Source organism: Mus musculus, chromosome 5, assembly GCF_000001635.26.
Source record: "Mus musculus strain C57BL/6J chromosome 5, GRCm38.p6 C57BL/6J".
Taxonomy (NCBI): Eukaryota; Metazoa; Chordata; class Mammalia; order Rodentia; family Muridae; genus Mus; species Mus musculus.
Window position 1 is genome coordinate 142,723,739 of NC_000071.6, and position 17,744 is coordinate 142,741,482.

At 52.9% G+C, this 17,744-nt stretch overlaps 1 protein-coding gene across 16 annotated transcripts in view; it reads right to left on the minus strand.

Annotated features, from left to right (window-relative positions):
- Positions 1-863: 863 nt before the first annotated feature.
- Positions 864-17,744, minus strand: part of Tnrc18 (trinucleotide repeat containing 18) — a 99,067-nt gene continuing 82,186 nt past the window's right edge. For 15 of the 16 annotated variants that reach the window (XM_030254452.1, XM_011240976.3, XM_011240977.3 and 12 more), the window contains 11 exons: positions 16,377-16,526; positions 15,675-15,816; positions 13,900-14,017; positions 13,137-13,212; positions 12,905-13,013; positions 9,812-9,928; positions 9,126-9,293; positions 7,457-8,811; positions 4,103-4,339; positions 3,240-3,314; positions 866-2,449 (listed from right to left, as the gene is read on the minus strand). In XM_030254452.1, coding sequence (XP_030110312.1) covers positions 2,243-2,449; positions 3,240-3,314; positions 4,103-4,339; positions 7,457-8,811; positions 9,126-9,293; positions 9,812-9,928; positions 12,905-13,013; positions 13,137-13,212; positions 13,900-14,017; positions 15,675-15,816; positions 16,377-16,526 — 2,754 coding nt within the window. In that variant the 3' untranslated portion in view covers positions 866-2,242. Of the gene's footprint in view, positions 2,450-3,239; positions 3,315-4,102; positions 4,340-7,456; positions 8,812-9,125; positions 9,294-9,811; positions 9,929-12,904; positions 13,014-13,136; positions 13,213-13,899; positions 14,018-15,674; positions 15,817-16,376; positions 16,527-17,744 lie in introns of all 16 variants that reach the window. The other variant, NM_001122730.3, reaches the window with a different exon arrangement.

Sequence of the window (17,744 nt, forward strand, 5' to 3'; positions counted from 1 at the left end):
TACCACTAGTTGCCACCCCCACCCTGTCTATCCGTGCAGATTTACACTTCTGGCTGGCCAGTCCTCCAATCTAGCTTCCACAGGCCCCAGAACTATTCCCCACCCAGACACGGGTGTGTGACCCTGACCCTTCCACATGTGGGTTGGACCCCTATGTTTACCTGGATGTGGAGGCTAGCAGGCATCCTGAGGTGTCAACCCTCATGCACCACCCACTCTGTGACATGTTTTCACTGACCAGGGGCTTGCTGTTTGGCTGGACTGGCATACTCAGCACTGGGCTCCCGGGGGAGGGGGGGCTCGGGGGGCCAGGGCACAGCCATGCCTGCTTGCTTGTTTTATGGTTATGGGACTCAGGCAGGCATCTTCCTAAAAACCTGTAGCTCTGAGAAGGTTTTAGAGTTATGTGTTTTGCCTGCATGTATATGCACCACATGAAACCTGGTCAGAAGAGGGCGTCACATCCTTAGAACTAGAGTTACTTATGGTTGTGAGCTGCCATGTGGGTGCTGGGTACTGAACCCAGTTCTTCTGCAAGGGCAGCAGGCACTCCTAACTCCTGAGCCATCATCTCTCCTGGCCCTTGCTCTTGAATTTTAAACAAGACAGATCACTCTGGCTTCGAGAACTTCCTGAAATGCTGGACCAAACTCATCTCTGTGCCCAGTAGAACAGCTCCAGGCCGTACCCTCTAGTTTGCCGCCCCCTCCCCGGCACGTGGGGCTCCTGTCACTGACAACCAGTGTTGTGTGGTTCCAGCCTCTCTCCATCTTTGGGTGCTCCAGAACAGGAGCCCCGCCTGGATCCTCTACACCGATTCTACCATTCACTCCAGGACCCCAAAATAAGTCACTCCAAAGACATAGTATTTTTCCAATTAAATTTTTTCTTTTCTCTTTTTCTTTCCTTTTTTTTTTTTTATGAAAAAAGATCACACAGAATTTGCCAACAAACAAAATTCCAAAAGAAACTTAAAAAAAAAAATCAGGAAACAGTAATTACCCCCACCCCAAAAAGAAAAGAAAAAACAAAACCGAAATCTGGCTTTTCCTTCCTTCAAGATTGTCTGCTCAAAGCCTCCGGGGACCCCACTGGGGTCTGGCAGGCACAGGGGGACTGGTTAAGTGCTTCGGGCTGAGCTGGGGGCTGGGCTCGGGCCCCCTCTTTCTATTTCCATCTCTCATCCATTTGGGGGCACATACAGTACACATGGGCAGGGGTGCGGGTACAGGGGAGTGGGGGAGAGGCATAAAGCCGGTGCTAGACATTCACGATCTAACAGGAAATAAAAAATAATATTCTGCACGTCAGAATGTGTTTTTTTTTATAATTTCATAGCTATTTTTCACAGTTTTAAAAAGTTTATATATATATTTATATATATTTATCTTTATATATATAATTAAAAAGTTGACTCCATTTAAAGGTGTATGATACAGGGGCAGGCTACAGGAAACTGTACAGGTAACCTTTCGGATCCTCCTGGTGGAGGGGCCGGGCGGGCCGTGCCGGGCGGGCCGTGCCGGGCGGGCCGTGCCGGGCGTGGGCGCGGATTTCAGCACCATTGGGGATTTCTGTAGTGTAAGGGTCTGGGCTGGGGGGGCCCACGGGGTATGGTGACGCTCCTGGGCTGCCCTCCCTGTTCCCCAATTCCAGGCTGTCCTGAGAGGGTGGAGGCCGGGCATACGGACACCCGGATGCCCCGGGTGATTGGTGAAGCTGGCTGGCGTTGGGCACCCCCCCCACCCCCCCCCGCCCCATGGTAGGAGGTCTTGGATGGGCTCCGTGCTGGGTGTGGCTGAACTCTACACCAAACACCAGTTTGGGTCCTTGGAACTCTCCCTTACCCCATCCACAGAATCAAAGAGTCTACACAGGCCCAGAGCACAGAGGGCAGCCTCATTGAGCGCAGACAAAGTGCCGGAGGGAAGTCCTCCTCGCTGAGGTGACCCTGAGGGGACAGCAGAGCCGGACCCTGATAGCTGAGGTGGGGGGGGGGGGGAATCTCAGCATGAGGGCACCAGGGGATGACCAGAAAGGGTCTGGAAATGTGTGCACATGTGTGCACACACGTGCATGCATACGGGCACACACATGTACACACTCACACTTGCCTGGGGCGTCCACCTGGCCACATGCACACGCCCACAAGCACACTGGCATGCACACAACACACGTGGTCCCGCGCCATGGCAGTGGTGGGGAGGGGGGGTCTCTGTGGGCCCCGCTGGGTGGGCGGCGCTCAACAGAGCACAGGCACGCCGTCCGTGGAGAAGATCATGCCTGTGGTGGGCTCATAGGTGCCCGCGAGGTAGTAGAGGCCCTCGCTGTCCTGGTATTTCTTGGTCTTCAGCATCTGTTCGTACTGCTCCAGGCCCACCACCAGGCACTTGTGGGACACTGTCTGCACATCGTTCTCATCCACGTGGGAGGACTGGTACAGGGCGCGCTGTGGGGACACAGTGGGTGTTAGGGACTGGAGGGAACCCTCCTGGATCAGGGAGACCCTGGGATGCCTTAAGGGCAGAGACCTGGAGACAGAGACAGATGGATAGAGAGACAGATGGGAACAAAGAGGGACAAGCAACAGATGGAGAGACAATGACAGAGACCAAGAGAGATGAAGAGATGGAGGGAAACAGGTAGCAAGGGAACACAGGATGATGTAATGCCATCCCCATTGTGTTCAGAGTCCCAGAAGCCTTGTAAGCAGTAGATGGGTGTGGTAGTCCGCCTGAAATCTCAGCCTTGGACCACAGAGACAGGACCTTTGGAGCAAGCTGGCTAGTAAGACCAGCTGTATCAGTGAGCTTTGGGTTTGGTGTCAGGAAGTCTCCCAATAGTGACAGTGAACCTCTACCCACACCTGCATGCACACTTGCCACCCAGGTACCAAAGTGTGTGTGTGTGTGTGTGTGTATACAGGAAAGAAAAGTAAAAGAAACAACAGAAGAAGAGACAAACAGATATGCCTGCAAATGCCAGAGCAAGACACAGAAAGGAAAGGGGCACTAGGAGACGAGGAGACGCCAGGACAAAGGCAGATTCAGTGAGCAGATGGGACAGAGACAGGGACTCCAGCAGCCCAGAGCCACAGATGAGAGAGAGGGATGGGGGAGGCAGGGAGGGAGGGAGAGAGGAAGGGAGGCTAGGAGGGGCAGAGCAGAAAGCTCGAGGCCCACCCCATCTGGACGGAGCTTGCCCTCAGCCAGCACCAAGAGCCCACTGCTGCGTCTTACCTCCATGAAGTCCTTCCTCTGGCTGGAGGCCCGCAGGGCTGCAGGGAGGCTATGCCCTGACTTCTGGTCCCAGTGCTGGGGGAGGGAGGGATAAGAGGAAGTCTTAGCCTTGTTTTCCTCCCATCTGAGATTCCAGGCCCACTGCACAAACTCCCTGGACTACTCAGCCTTTCCACGGGTAGGGCCACAGCATGCCCAGCCACAAATGGAGTAATGTTTTTTTTTTTTTAAGATTTATTTATTTGTTATATGAAAGTACACTGTAGCTGTTTTCAGACACCCCAGAAGAGGGTATCAGATCCCATTACAGATGGTTGTGAGCCACCATGTGGTTGCTGGGAATTGAACTCAGGACCTTCGGGAGAGCAGTCAGTGCTCTTAACCGCTGAGCCATCTCTCCAGCCCGGTGTAATGGTTTTTAATTGCCAATTTGATTCTACCTAGACTTATCTGGGAAGAGTCTCAATCAGGCACTAAGTCGGACTGGGTTGTGGGTACATCTGATGGGGATTATATTGATTTTGTTAATTAAGACCTAGTCCACTGTGGGCGGTTCTATTCCCTGCACAGGGAACCTTGGACTACAGGAGTAGAGGAAGCAAGCTGAGCACTAAGCATGAATGCGTTCGTTCTCTCTGCTCCTGACTGTCAACAGTCATGCTGCCTCATGCTCCTGCCACTGTGACTCCCCACAGAGCTGATCTATCTGTCTGTCTGTCTGGTCTATAACAAAGAACTGTCAGCTAAAAGAAAATCCTTACTCCTGCTTTCCGGCAGGGTATTTTAGCATCAACAGAAATGAAACACCATGGGTCTACCTTTACACACCAGGGACTCTTTCAGTTCCCATCAGGGACACTCACCTGGCCCTCATGGAACTGCTTGCCCGGGCTGGTCTCCTCCGGATGGTAGAACCACTTGACACGAACCACCATATTGTTGCCCCAGGACTCCCACATGCTCTGGATCCGGCCAATATAGGGCAGGTTGGGGCGGCCGGCTGACAGGAAGACTGCGCAGTCACCGATTCGGATCATCTCCTTGCCTCGGACGATGGCCTTGTAGAAGAGCTTGCGAGCCTTGCCTTTCATGCCTCGCCGCTGCGGGACGTGAAAAACCACAGCTAGAGCCCAGCACTGTACCCGAAGCCACAGAGCCAAAGGCAAGACACCCCACCAGGCGGTCTGGGCAGATCTGGATCCCCGATCCCTGGACCTGAGTCACCCGCCATGAACCCTCGGGGTCTGCATGGAAGGGGTGCCTTAGCTTCAGTTTGGAAGCGCTCCCGCCTACCCTTGAGTTCACACTTAAGGCGCTACTGCGGGAGTGGAACACAGTTTAGAGCTAGTGTCTGACAAGAGTTAGCAGGTAACAGGAGGTGCGGTCTTAAAAGGAGCTACCAGGCCTCTGCTCTTTCCTCTCTATCTCCTGCCAGTCAAGAGTAGCTTCTGTGCTCCTGCATTAGTTGAGCCCTCTCGGGCGGGCGCGATGGAGCCGGAACCAGCGCAATGGAACCGGAACCAGCACGATGGAGCCGGAACCAGCTCGTGGTGGGTGGAGACAATGAGCCAAAACCAACCTTTCCTTTTCACAAGCTGATCATCTCACGTAGTTTCTCCTAGCAACAAGGGGGAGTGTACGTGTTTGTGTACACGTACACATGCATATATGTGCATGCAGATTACACGTGTGCAGGTGCATGTATGCGGCAGGCAGAGGGATCTTCCTTTATTCTCTCCATCCACCCATTGTGTGTGTCTTTGTGCATGTGCTTCTGAGTGTGTAGATGCCCACAGAGGCAGGAGAAAGGAGAAAGGTTTCAGAGCCTTTGGAACTAAAGTTTACCGGCCTTGGTGAGCCACCAATGTAGGTGCTGGGATTCAAACCCTGGCTCAGTGCTTTAGTAATTTCTGAGCCATTTCTCCAGCCCTTTGGGCCTTCCTTCTTTCTTGGAGACAGAGCATCATGATGTAGCCCTGGCTGTCCTGGAACTCACTATGTAGGCCAACCAGGCTGGCCTCAAACTCACAGAGGTAAGCCTGCTTTTGTCTGCTGAATGCTGGAATTAAGGACATGTGTCACAGGCTCTCTCACTGAACCTGGAACTCCTCAATATGCCACTGAAAATGGGGGGGGGGGCGGTAAAGAAAATGGCCCCTGACTCTGATATCACTGAACGCCCACCTCTCCAGCCTCACTGAACTTAGGAGCTGATGACACACATGAGCCAGGGTGTCCTCAAACACTGAGGGAGGCCACCAGGTACCCCCAAACTATCCCTATTAATCCCCAACTCCTATCTGCTGAAGTAGCACAACTGGGCAGAAAAGGGGTTCCAACTGCTAGGGACACCCGACAGAGCTGGACACACAGCCAGGGGACGCTGGCCTAGGCACGGGGAGGCTAAGAGCAAGTCCAGGAAGGGCCTGTGAATAGGGAAACCCTACAGGTGAGCCTGGCTACTAAGGCTCAGTTACTGCCTGTTCCCAGAGGCTCTGGTGTAGGTCTTGGCTATCCAGGATGGAGTTACTGGGAAGAAGTGAGGAAGCAGAAGGGTGGGACTTGTGAGGTCAGTAGGTCATCAAGGAACACCCTCAAGGGAGTTCAAGGCCTAGGACGCTCCCCTTTTTCTTTGCTGCCTGCCGGACATGCTATGAGCAGTTTATTCCTGGATGGCTTCCTCACTAGGACACCCAGCGCTTCACAGGAGACTAGAGCAATGGTGTCTAGGACTGGTGCTCGGCTCAGGCAGCATGCAGGGAGCCCCGGCTTCCATCCTCAGGATGTCACCATGTGGAAATGGTAGTACGTGGCTGTAACCCCAGTATGCAGGAGGATCAGGCATTCAAGTTCGTCCTCAGCTATACAGAGGGAATGTTGTTACTGTGAGGGAAGGGAACCTGGGCAACACACTGGGCTCTGAATCTCTCCACCCACAGGCATGGGTGGACATGGAAGCTTCCAGAATAGCTCCTGGCAATACCCTCACCGGAAGTGTATCCATGAGTACCTTGTCCCATGTATACTGCATGTATGTGTAGGTGAACATGTATGACTGTATTCCAGTGTAGTCCTATGTCATGGGTTCACATCCCCGTGCTCCATTTATAATCACTTTCCCCACTGCTACCCACATACCTGATAGATTAAACAAAAAAAAGAAGAAAGACTTTGTTTTGTTGTTATTTTGAGACAGGGTTTCTCTGCGTAGCCCTGACTGTCCTAGAACTGGCTCTGTAGATCAGGCTGGCCTCCAACTCAAAGATCCAGCTGCCTCTGCCTCCCTCCCAAGTGCTGGGATTAAAGGTGTGCGCCACCGCCTTTCCAAGCAAGAAAACTTTAAAAAGGAGGGATGACGTATTTTGGCTCATGCTTTCCGAAGGTCTACTTCAGGGTTATTTGATGCGATGTGCTTGGGTAAAACCGCTGGCGAGGAGAGAATGTGGCAGCTGTTCATGTCTCAGTTGAACAGGAAGACAGGAAGTGGTCAGCAATAACAACCACATCCTCGGGGACCCACTGTGCCAGGGACCACTTTCCACAAGTTTCTACAACTTCCAGCATGGCGCCACTACCGTGGATGGAGTATTCAAAACATGGCAGTGTGTGGTTGGTGGGGGGTGGGACGGGAGTCAGCACTGTTCAATTCATAATAGCACCCGTGCATGCACATGTGTGCCTGAATGTGCATCCGTGTGAGCACTTGGTGCCAGTATGCACGAGCAGGTGTGTGCACGTGTATGGACCTTTTGCATATGTAGGTTGATAGATGATGATAGTGGGTTGGGGGTGCTTAGAACTGGCTTCTGGAAGACCGTCGCCAACTGTCAGGGAAGAGTTATGACCCCCAACCCGCAACACAGAGGTTGCTTGCTTTAGAGTCTACGTAGGGTGCGAGCCGGGGAAAGGTGTTCACTCTGGTCATTTGCTGCTTCAGGGTTCAGAACTTGAGGTTCAAAGGCGGGGTGATATGACAAGCATGCTGGCTGCTGAGGGGTTTGGAAAGGTCTCTTTCTCTGGCTTGAGCATCATAGGAGAGCCTGTGTGGGTCCCTGCAGGGTTCACACTCAGCTTCAAAATGAAGGCTGTGAAATATGAGGGCAGGGCCACTCTGTACAAGACGTGGACTCTGGGTTAAAGTGAATTCTGGAATCCAGGGTGCTCCTTCTGGAACTCAGGACCCCCTCACCCCCATGATTCCCTTCTAGGAACTTTACCTGGGTGGGCTTGCCAAACCACTTCCAAAGCTGCCGGGCAGGTAAGAAGGCCGCGATCTTAGGCCTGTTCTCCACAGACGGCAGCCGCTGCCGCTTGGCCAGCTCCTTGGTGGTAGGCAGGTGTACGCCTTCTCTCTTCTTGGGTCGGCTCTTGGCCCCAGCCCCAGCCTGGGTCTTGGGCTGAAGAGTCTGCTGGGGCTGGGGTGGGGGCTGGGGCGGTGGCTGGGTGGTGGTGGGTGCCTTCTTGCCTGGGGAGTGGGCTGAGGAACGTGCCTTGCTAGGTGGCTTGGATACCTTCGTGGGGAGCGCTGGCTGGGTAGAGGGACCAGCGGCGGGTGCAGGGGCTGCTTCCTCATCTGAGCTGCAAGAAGAGTCCTCGTCTGTGGTAGAAGAGGAAGAGGAGGAAGAGGAGGAAGAGGAAGAAGAGGAGGAAGAGGAGGAGGAAGAGGAGGAGGAAGAAGAGGAGGAGGAAGAGGAAGAAGAGGAGGAAGAAGAGGAGGAGGAGGAAGAAGAGGAGGAGGCAGGAGAAGAGGCCCTGGAGCTCGCAGCACTGCAGGTCCGGCCCCCTGCACCCCGGCCATCCTCCCTGTTCTTCTCAGCATCCTCCTCGCCTTCTGTCTCCGAACCACTGCTGCTGCTGCTACTGCTGCTGCTGCTGCTGCTGCTGCTACTGCTACTGCTGCTACTGCTGCTGCTGCTGGAAGTGGTCTCTGACTCCTCTGCCCCATCTTGTTCAGCCTGGGCCTTGTCTGGGTTTTTGGAGTTGCCAGGATCTTCTAAAGGAAGACCTGGCCCGGGCTCCTGAGTGAGGTCTCCATCCAGACCCTTGGGCCAGGTGGCCTTGGGCTCACTGCTGCCAACAGCTGGTGAGTAGCTGCCCAGGCTGAGCAGCCCTGTGGACTCTGGCCAACCCCCCGGCCCTGGATCTTCCCGCAGGAGGAGGGCCTCTTTGGCCTTCTTGCTTTTGGGAGACATGACCCCCTCATGGTCCAGTTTGACAAGCAGTTCGTCATCTTCCCCTGGCCTCCGGGGACCTTTGGCACCGGACCCCTCAGCGGCCCGAGCCTTCTTGGGTTTAGGGCGAGTGGCAGGCATGGTGACAGGCATGGTGACGAGCGGGGCTGTAGCGGGGGTTGGAAGCTCCCCAAAGGGCTCAGGAGCTGGGCAGCTAGAGAAGGTGGGTGGTACGGGGCTGGGCTGTGCAGAGATTGAGCGTGCTTTGGGGGCTCGGGCCCGCTTGTCCACTGGTTCTGGGGTACTCTTCTTAGAATTTGGAGTGCTGATGGGTTCCAGAGCCAAGGGAGCACTGGGGACCTCATTGGTGGCAGCCCCTTCCTCCAGGACAACAGCTCTGTCTGATGGAGAGATCACAACTGGAGGTCAGGGGTGGAGAACACTGGGAGAAAGGTAGACTTCCTACTGGATGCATGAGGATCTAGTCAGGAGGGCCCGGTGGAAACCTCCGTAGGAACCTGGGGCAAGGTCCCTTCTTGTGGAAGCCCCTGGGGTCCTTCAAATGTTCTCCAACTCCTTTAATCATGAAGTGCGCCATACGAAACTACTCAGTGGCACAGAATTCTCCTAAGTCATGTACGGGAAGCCCCAAGCTCCAGCATCCAATTCCCACAGTGGTTTCATCCTCACACCTCCTAAGTCAGGGAAAACTCACCAGCCTTGGCTTTGGTGCTAGGTTTCCGTCCTCGCCCTCGAGCCTTGCCCCCTGTAGCCTCCTGAGGCCCTGTGGCAGCCCCTTCTTTGACTTCCCCCGTGTCTTTACTGGTCTTCCTGCTACGGCGTTTTGCGCTGGGCACTAGGAGTGCTGGGGAGGGCTCAGCACCTTCAGGATAGAGGGACAGTGTCTCAGGTGTTACTGACCCAGGCTTCTTGCTTATAGGTGGGATAACCTGAAGCTAACACATGTTGGAGAGCTCAGAGCCCCTGCCTAGAATCCCCCAGTGAGGGGCTAGGGGCGTGGCTCAGTGGTAGAGCCCCTGCCTAGAATCCCCCAGTGAGGGGCTAGGGGCGTGGCTCAGTGGTAGAGCCCCTGCCTAGAATCCCCCAGTGAGGGGCTAGGGGCGTGGCTCAGTGGTAGAGCCCCTGCCTAGAATCCCCCAGAGAGGGGTTGGGGTGTGGCTTAGTGGTAAAGCTCTTATCTAGCTTGTACAAAGAAGAGAAGAAACAAAGAAAACCAAATGCCACCCTGAGCCCAGAGATATGTAAAGGGAACCTTGGCAACACTGTGCAGGCAAGTATGTACTGCTAGGTAGCCAGGCAAGGGCCTAGGTATATGGACCCTAGCCGGGCTTTTCAGGGACCCCTCCCTCTTGTCCCCCACGGCATAGGTTCCTCACTCACATTGGATTTTATAGTCAGGTGGCAAGAGGCGGATGTGTGAGAGGGGAATCCTGCCTGTATCTCCGTCATCAAACTCCACGGTGATCAGGTCTCCGTCGTCTTCCAGGTCCAGCAGCCCTGAGGAGAAAGGCAGGTGAGGGAGGCTCCTGGGACTACAGCCTGTGTCACCAAGGCACAGCCCTCGAGGACTTGGGGTGTATACATAGGTGTGCAAGTGTGGGAGTTAAGAGCCACACCAGTCAAGAATGGAGAGTCGACTCTCTCATTTCTGGCTCTGTTTCTTATACTCCAGGGGCTACAAATGAATGACCATATACATCTCTGGGTTTCCTCATCCACAAGACCCAAAGCCACCATGAAAAGCCTTACCAACTACATAAGCTCTGAGTGTCACAGACAGGGAGTGGGGCACACGTCTACATTCTAGAACATTCCATAGCAGAGTCACAGTTGATGGTGGTTCTGAGTTGAACCTCATGCATGTCAGGCAAGCATTCTACCAACCAGCCACATCCTAGGCACTGTTTCTACTTTGATCTGTTGAGATAGGGCCTCACTTGAAGTTGTCCAGGCTGGCCTTGAACTAACTCTATAGCCCAAGGAGGCCTTGACCTTGTGATCCTCCTGCCTCAGCCTCCTGAGTACCTGACCAAGTCTGGATAACTTTGGCTTTACTCTTCTGAAGGGAGACAAAGTCAATAAGGGTCAAGGCCAACGATACAGGAGACCCCAATACCTACTGAAGGAATCTATACAAGCAGGATGAATAGAAAGATTTGAGCAGCTCTAGACCAAAAGGTACTGGGTATATCCAAATACTAAACATGGGGACACACCAGCCCGTCCTAATACGCAAACGCTAATGCCAAATCCTCAAAGACACGGGCCCCGTGGCTCTGCCCAGTTGAGGAGAAAGGACCTATCCATGCCAGTATTGGGGAAGCCCCAAGCAGACGCTTCGCCCCCCACCAGCACACAGAGCTCCAGACTGGCTCTTCAATCTCTCTCTTCACCAAGGATCAACAAAGATGCCTGGGCAACCTCTAATTAGAAGAAGAGGAAAGCAACTGAGACCAGGAGGGGACACAGAAGGCGAAAAGCAGCCAAAGAAATCCAAACAAATGAACAAAAGGCCCCGTGTGAGAGTCTTCAAAAATCCGATGTGCTGACAGAGCAAAGATTTCCTTGAAAATTAACCCCCAAGGGAGAGGAGAAAGCCAAGCCGAGAGTATTGGTGCAAGCCTATAATCCCAGCGCTCAGAGCCTGAGGCCGGAGGATGACAAATCTGAAGACAGACCTGGTGGGCAGACATGCTTGCTGAAAAGCCTGAAGCCTGAGCTGCAGCCCCAGGACCCAGTCCAGCAAACTGTCCCCCGACCTCCACATGAACGCCTCTGACATGTACAGACCTGTACTTCCTATGCATGCACACACTGTGAACTGCAGAACTAGAGACCATAAAGCAGATTAAAATGATTCAGAAGAGAGAGAGAAAAACAAAATGAGCCTCTCACAAATATTAACCAATTACTGTTTTTTTGTTGTTGGTTTTTTTTTTGTTTTTTTTTTTTTTTTTTTTTTTTTTTGGTTTTACGAGACAGGGTTTTTCTGTGTAGCCCTGGTTATCCTGGAACTCACTCTGTAGACCAGGCTGGGACAAAGCAGGTTTTAGGTGAAGAAAACCTTAATCCCAGGCATGGTGGTATACACGTATCCTAGCATTAGAGGACACAGAGCCTGGTATACACGTAATCCCAGCATTACAGGACACAGAGCCTGGTATACACGTAATCCCAGCATTACAGGACACAGAGCCATGCAGATCTCTGAGTTCAAGGTCAATCTTCAGAACAAGTTCCAGGAAAGTCACACTTAGGCAGTGAGGGAGCCAGAAAACAGAAAACTGGTTAATAGAATGGGGGGGGGGGGCACGTTCTAGCCCCAGAAAGCAGCAGAACTTGGTAGCTTTGGTCATGTGTCTCTGGCTTTGTAGTCAAGAAGAGAAAGAGACTCCTGGGACAACTGATGCTGGTTAGCTGAAGCTAAGAAATTAACGGTGATTAAGAAGAGACCAACATCACAGAGGTGAAATCTTGGAAGAGTTTTCTGAGAGCACAAAGAAGCTGTGTTCCAGAGACAGCCAAGGTTGTACCTCGTGCTGCAGCTGGACTTGGTAATGTGTAAGAGTCACCCAGGTGGTACTGGTTTTGAAGGCATAAAAGGGTCATGCAGAGCAGCTGAGGCTTGGTATTCTGAGAGGCCATGGAAGGCCATTGGTGAAGGTGCAGCCTCAGGTGCAATTGACAGGCCAGGACTGAAGGGCTCATGCAAAGGAATTGAGGCTTGGCACCATGAAGAGAGCAGTGAAAGGCTATTGGTGAAGGCTAGTTGCAGCGGAAGGCTGAAGTGTAATGAGATGCCAGTACTATGGGATGATCACCAAGAACAGCAGCGGCAGTGGATCAACCTGAGCCTAGAGTGCCACAGAGGGCAGAGCTGGAGAAGTGACACCAGCCTTTTGGGAGAACCCAGAATCAACAGACCCAAGGACCTGAACAGCAACATGCCTGCTGAGATGCAAGTCAAAACAGGTCCTCCTGCCCTGACATTTTCTGCCAGGTATTTTGTCCACTATAATAGCGTATCCAGGGAGAAGGGAAACCAGCCTCATTCCTTAGCCACAGGATAGGATGCTAATGGGTCCAGCCCAGTGGACTCAACTGTAGTAGCCTCAAGGAAACCTCATGAGCCTAGTCACCCACCCCCTGACCAAAGTGGGAAGGCAGGAAAACAAGCCAGACTTCTCTGGTGATATGTGTGAAGCCGGAATGCCTTCCCAAGAAGCCGGTGTGGGGCCAGCCCACAGATGACATTCCAAGCTCAGATACCAGACCCTGAGTCCTGCTCACTTCATCTGAATAGTCAACCAATAGATCAACCCAAACCAGAAAGCTCTCCTTGGAATAAATTTATTTATGCAAACCAGCAACAGTGTCTGCTGGTTTGAGCCAGCTGGGAGCGGGTTTCACTGACCAGATGAACTGATAGTGACCAATAGGAGTTGGGTGAGCTGGGGAGGAGGGGTCTCTCACCTCGGACCACAGTGCCTGGATACAGGCAGCGGTATTGTTGGCTCCAGTAGGCAGCGATCCTGGTCCCCTGGGGCAAGAAGCGTGTAGAGGCCGGCCTCACATCTATAATCTAGTAGAGGACAGATTGAGGGTCAGAAGGTGACTGGGAAGGAGTGATCAGAAGTGGCTCTCTGGCCATTGCCTTGGAGCCCCTTCCTCCAGGCTTTGGGGGCCTCTCCTCTCCCCTACTCACCGCCTCCTGCAGTAGCTGCTCCAGGCAGTAGATGTGGGGTCGGTTCCCACGCTCACCTTCAACCACCACACGGTATCTACAAGAACAGGGGCAAATATAGGGCAGTGGCCATAGAGCCCCGATCCAGAAACAGAACTGCCCCAACCCAGCACTGCCAGCTCTGCCATCTGATACGCGGGGTTTAGCTTCAGGTTCAGATGTCTGTTAACAATATCAATATGGATTTGTAGTGTATGTTATATATATATATATGTATATAGTAACATATACATTAAATCATGTTATATCATGATCAGCTGCATGATTGTATAGCCACGATGCTGTATTTAATAGACCTAGAATCAACAGACCCAAGCAAAATATATAAGTATATAATATATAATAACATATATAAGTATGTTATATATTAATGTTACTATGTAAATAAGAATTGTGTTCTCGCCCTTCCTGATTCCAACTTTCTCATTTATATAATTCAGGGGCTAGAGAGCAGGCCCAGCCAGGACCCCTCATTCCAAAGGAAGGCTGTACACTTCACCCACTTCCTGCTTGGCCCCACGAGGCCTAGCTCTGCCCAACAGAAGTTAGGGTCTATTCTGATGCAACCCTCAACTACTGGCACACAGTGACTCCCCAGAGCTCCTGCCACTGTTGTTCTCCCACCTCAGAGGGGGTGAGAAGCAACCTGCCCAGGTGGCCCAGAGGCAGAAGCAGGCGTGGTGGGTGTGGGAGCTGAGCCGGCAAGCCCGCAGCGACCACTCACATGTCAGGTGAATGCACGGTCTGCACGTGCCCGGCATACAGCAGCTTGTCATCCAGAGGGATGAGCACACGCAGGCCATCCTTCAGCTCTTCCTTGTCAATGATGCAGGAGCGGGGGGCTGCAGAGAGGTGGGCAGGGAAGCGGGCCAGAGTCAGAGGATGTCTAGGGGGAGACCACCCCAGGCCTTCCTGGTGACTCCACAAGCCCCCTCCAGGAAGTGAAGGCTGTGGAGTGTCCAGATAGAGTTGCAGGCGTGTGTGTACATGGCTGTCCCCATACACACTGGGTCCCAATTGCACATGGGGTGGGGGATGGGCAGCCCGTCTTCCCAGTCTTTACAGACAACTAGGAAGATCTCAGGTGAGTGAGAAGCCACTAGAAACAAACTTTTCCATCCCACAGATACTCTCAAGGTCCTGGGCCATGAGGACCCACAATGCATCTTAAAGGTACCTACTTCAACATTGTGCCCAGCCCAGCCTCTCCTGCCATGTCCCTAGATTGGTGGTTCTTCCTCACCTGAGCTCCCTGCCCCAGAGACTGCCCACCCCCGTTTCTCTCTTTTTCTTCTCAATAAGGCTTTATATCCGGTCCCTGTCAGGGGCTAGGGAATGGCTCAGTGGTAGAGCTCCTGCCTAGAATCCCCCAGTGAGGGGCTGGGGTGTGGCTCAGTGGTAGAGCTCCTGCCTAGAATCCCCCAGGGAGGGGCTGGGGTATGTCTCCACAACAGAGATCCTGCCTAGAATCAAAGAATAAAGGGCCCAAAAATACTTGTTTAGAATGGCTGGAGATTCACAGATTCAGCCTCTGAGTCACATAGATAGATAGATATAGATAGATAGATAAGCAGACAGACAGACAGACAATAAGTAAATAACAAGTCCATGCATGAATCAAGCAGCTCTGGAGTCTGGTAGCGGAAGAACAAGCCACTTCTCCACCCTACCTGCTTCTGCAACCACGCTCACAGGCAGGGGAACACTACCCACTTTATAGTTGGGCTTGAGAGTGCTGGGTGCTGTGGCCAGCAGAGAACAGAGTGCTAGCTCTGCACAGTCAGGGAGACCTCCTGGGTCTCAGTCACGCCCATGGGCCCTAGGCATCACTTGTATCCTTGCACTGACATCCAGGGCAAGTGCTGTGGCTTGGACCCTCACCCAAGAGAGCATGCCTGCTGCGGTCAGCCATCGCTGCTATGCAGACAAATGGGGATGTTGCTGGCTACACCACTGCCAGAATGATGAGAGCCGCCTTCTCCCCGCTCCAAGCACTGACTGCCTGGCTCTGCTCCCAACCTGCACCCCACAGTTCATACCCTCCATCCCTCCTCCTAGCTCAGACCCTGAGGTCCAAACACCCTCCACAGGGCATCAATAAAACATCCTAAAACTGTAGCCCTCACACACAAGCGTGCGATCGCCCACACTCCACCCATCTTGCCGCTCCTTTGTGGCCCTCTAACATCAGTCCTTACCTATCTCTGCTCACATGACCCACCACCCCACCTGTCCCTTCATGTGCTAGGTAAGTAGTCCCTGTCTCATGTTGTTCCAGCCATAGCTGAGACTTGCTGCTGGCCTCCCTGCCTCCCTAGGCTTACATTAAAATGCACACTGAATCCCAAGATTTGAACATCTCATTGGCCTGACCCCTGCCGCCTCATTCCCACCATGGGCTGGCTAGGCCAGAGCTGAGCTGCCACAGCCTCAGGGCCTCACCCTAGGCTGGTATCTAAACACTTGTGGGGAACCCCGGAAGCCTCTTGGGACACTCACCTGGGGTCAGAGGTCTCTCTGTGGCCCCGCCCCGCGGCAGATGCTCATCCTCAGAGAAGCTTGAGTCCTGGTTGGCTTCGAAGTCTTCCTCTGCAGCCATGCACTCCATCAGCTTACTCACGGCACCCCCTTTTCCTCGGTTCTGGGGAGAACACACACACATACACGCTGATGGCTCTGCCCGAGGCACAGGCCATCCTGTCATGCTGGGGACATTCCTGAGAAATCCAGGGCCATGGTCAATGTGCAGAGGCATTGGCCATGCGCACTGAAGCCCAAGCTTTGTGTACTTAGCACAGTACCTGGTACTCAGTGCTCAGTACTTTCCTCGTGTCAGCACAGTGGATGCCTTAGCCACTGCCTTAGAGAAACTGATTTTTAGCCATGTAGAACAAAGCTGAGGCTGAAACGGGGCTCTGGGAGTCGCTGACAGCGCACCCAGGCACGCCATCGCACTCTGTCAATAGACAAAAGCCTTAGCATCGCGAAGGGGAGCTCTGCCGAGGAACAGGTCTTTAGGGTAGTGGTTCTATGGCCCCGGGTTGCCAATAAGGTTGGAGTCTTGGCTGAGAATGGAGCTTGTCACACCCACATCCAGTGTGGGCGAGGGACAATGATGACAGTGGACCAGGGGCACTGCATGCCTGCACCTGGAACTGGGCCCCAGTGCAGCCTTGATTTACGTCCTTCTGGCACGCTTACCTCCTTCTTTGCTTCCTTCCCTCTGGCCTTGGCCTTGCTGCGTTTGGCAGTCGCCAGGGCCCCTGGGTGGGGTGCCCTGGAGTCAGGCAGGGTAGAAACACGGGGTGGTGGCAGTGTGGCTGCTGACCCAGCCTCCTTCCCTCTCTTCTTCTAGAGGAGAAAGCCAAAGGTAGGAAGTTGTCATCGGGCATGGAGGGCCCAGGCCACCATGGCAAGGAGGTGGGTATAGGAAACACAGCTCACAGAAGAGACTAGAAAACCCAGACTCCTTAAACACTAAGGCCTGTTTAATTCAACAGAAGAAATGACTGACGCCCTTTCACCAGAAGGCTGGGGTGCTTGCTGTTTAACAGCCTGTGATCTTTTGCCATTCTGTGGAGCCGGCCTTCCTGGATCCACCCCTATCCCAGGCGTTGTCTAGACCCCTATCCTGAGCTGAGTCTCAGTGAATGGAGCCCATGCGTATGAGAGTCCTGTTTACTTTGCATCCTCCATCAATACAACCCATCCCTATGCTGTTACAAGGCTTTCTTCCCTAGGCCTTAGCCCTGAGCTCTGTTCATCAGACAAGAGAACTCGTTCTTTAAGGTCACAGGGGCTTTGCTCCTTTGCAAAGGAGTTTATGTATCTAGGCCTAAAGTTTTGTTGTGATAACTGTCATGTGGCCATCTCTTCCCAAAGTTGTAAGAGAAATAAACCGTGAGGTCAGACTCTGGGAGTTTTGACCCAGAACCTGCTAAAACAGGGCTAACCTGAGCTTCATTTTTCACCTCCCACAGATCACTTCATTGCCAACCATGAGGCTTGCAGGGTCCCTGATAGTGAGGGACCACGCTGTCACCATAACCATGGGACACTGATCATGCCACACCTGAGACAGGACTGAGACTCCTCTCTGTATATAAGTGCTCTAGGTTTTATTCATAAATTATTACTTTTATTAGATCTTTGTATTTATATATTTGGTGTGTGTGTGTGTGTGTGTGTGTGCGCGCGCGCATGTGTGTGCGTGCTGGGGGGCATGTTATTGCCAAGTGTGCATGTGAACACTAGAGAGCACCTTGCCAGAGTCAGTTCTCTCCTTCCACAATGCATGTTCCAGAGCTTGAACTCAGGACATCCATCATCAGGCTTGTGAGCTAGTGCCTTTACGCACTGCGCCATCTTGCCAGCCCTCACAACTGATCTCTATCATTACAGTATAATTTTTTGTACCAACCAACAAAAAAAGTGCTGAAACGTGAGTTCCTGCAACAACTCTCCTAGAAGCAGCCGCATGTCTTTACAGAACATTTCAGAAATATGTATAACCAGGTAATGATACAGAAATATGTACATATGAGCTTTTGGGTTTGTGATATTAGGGAT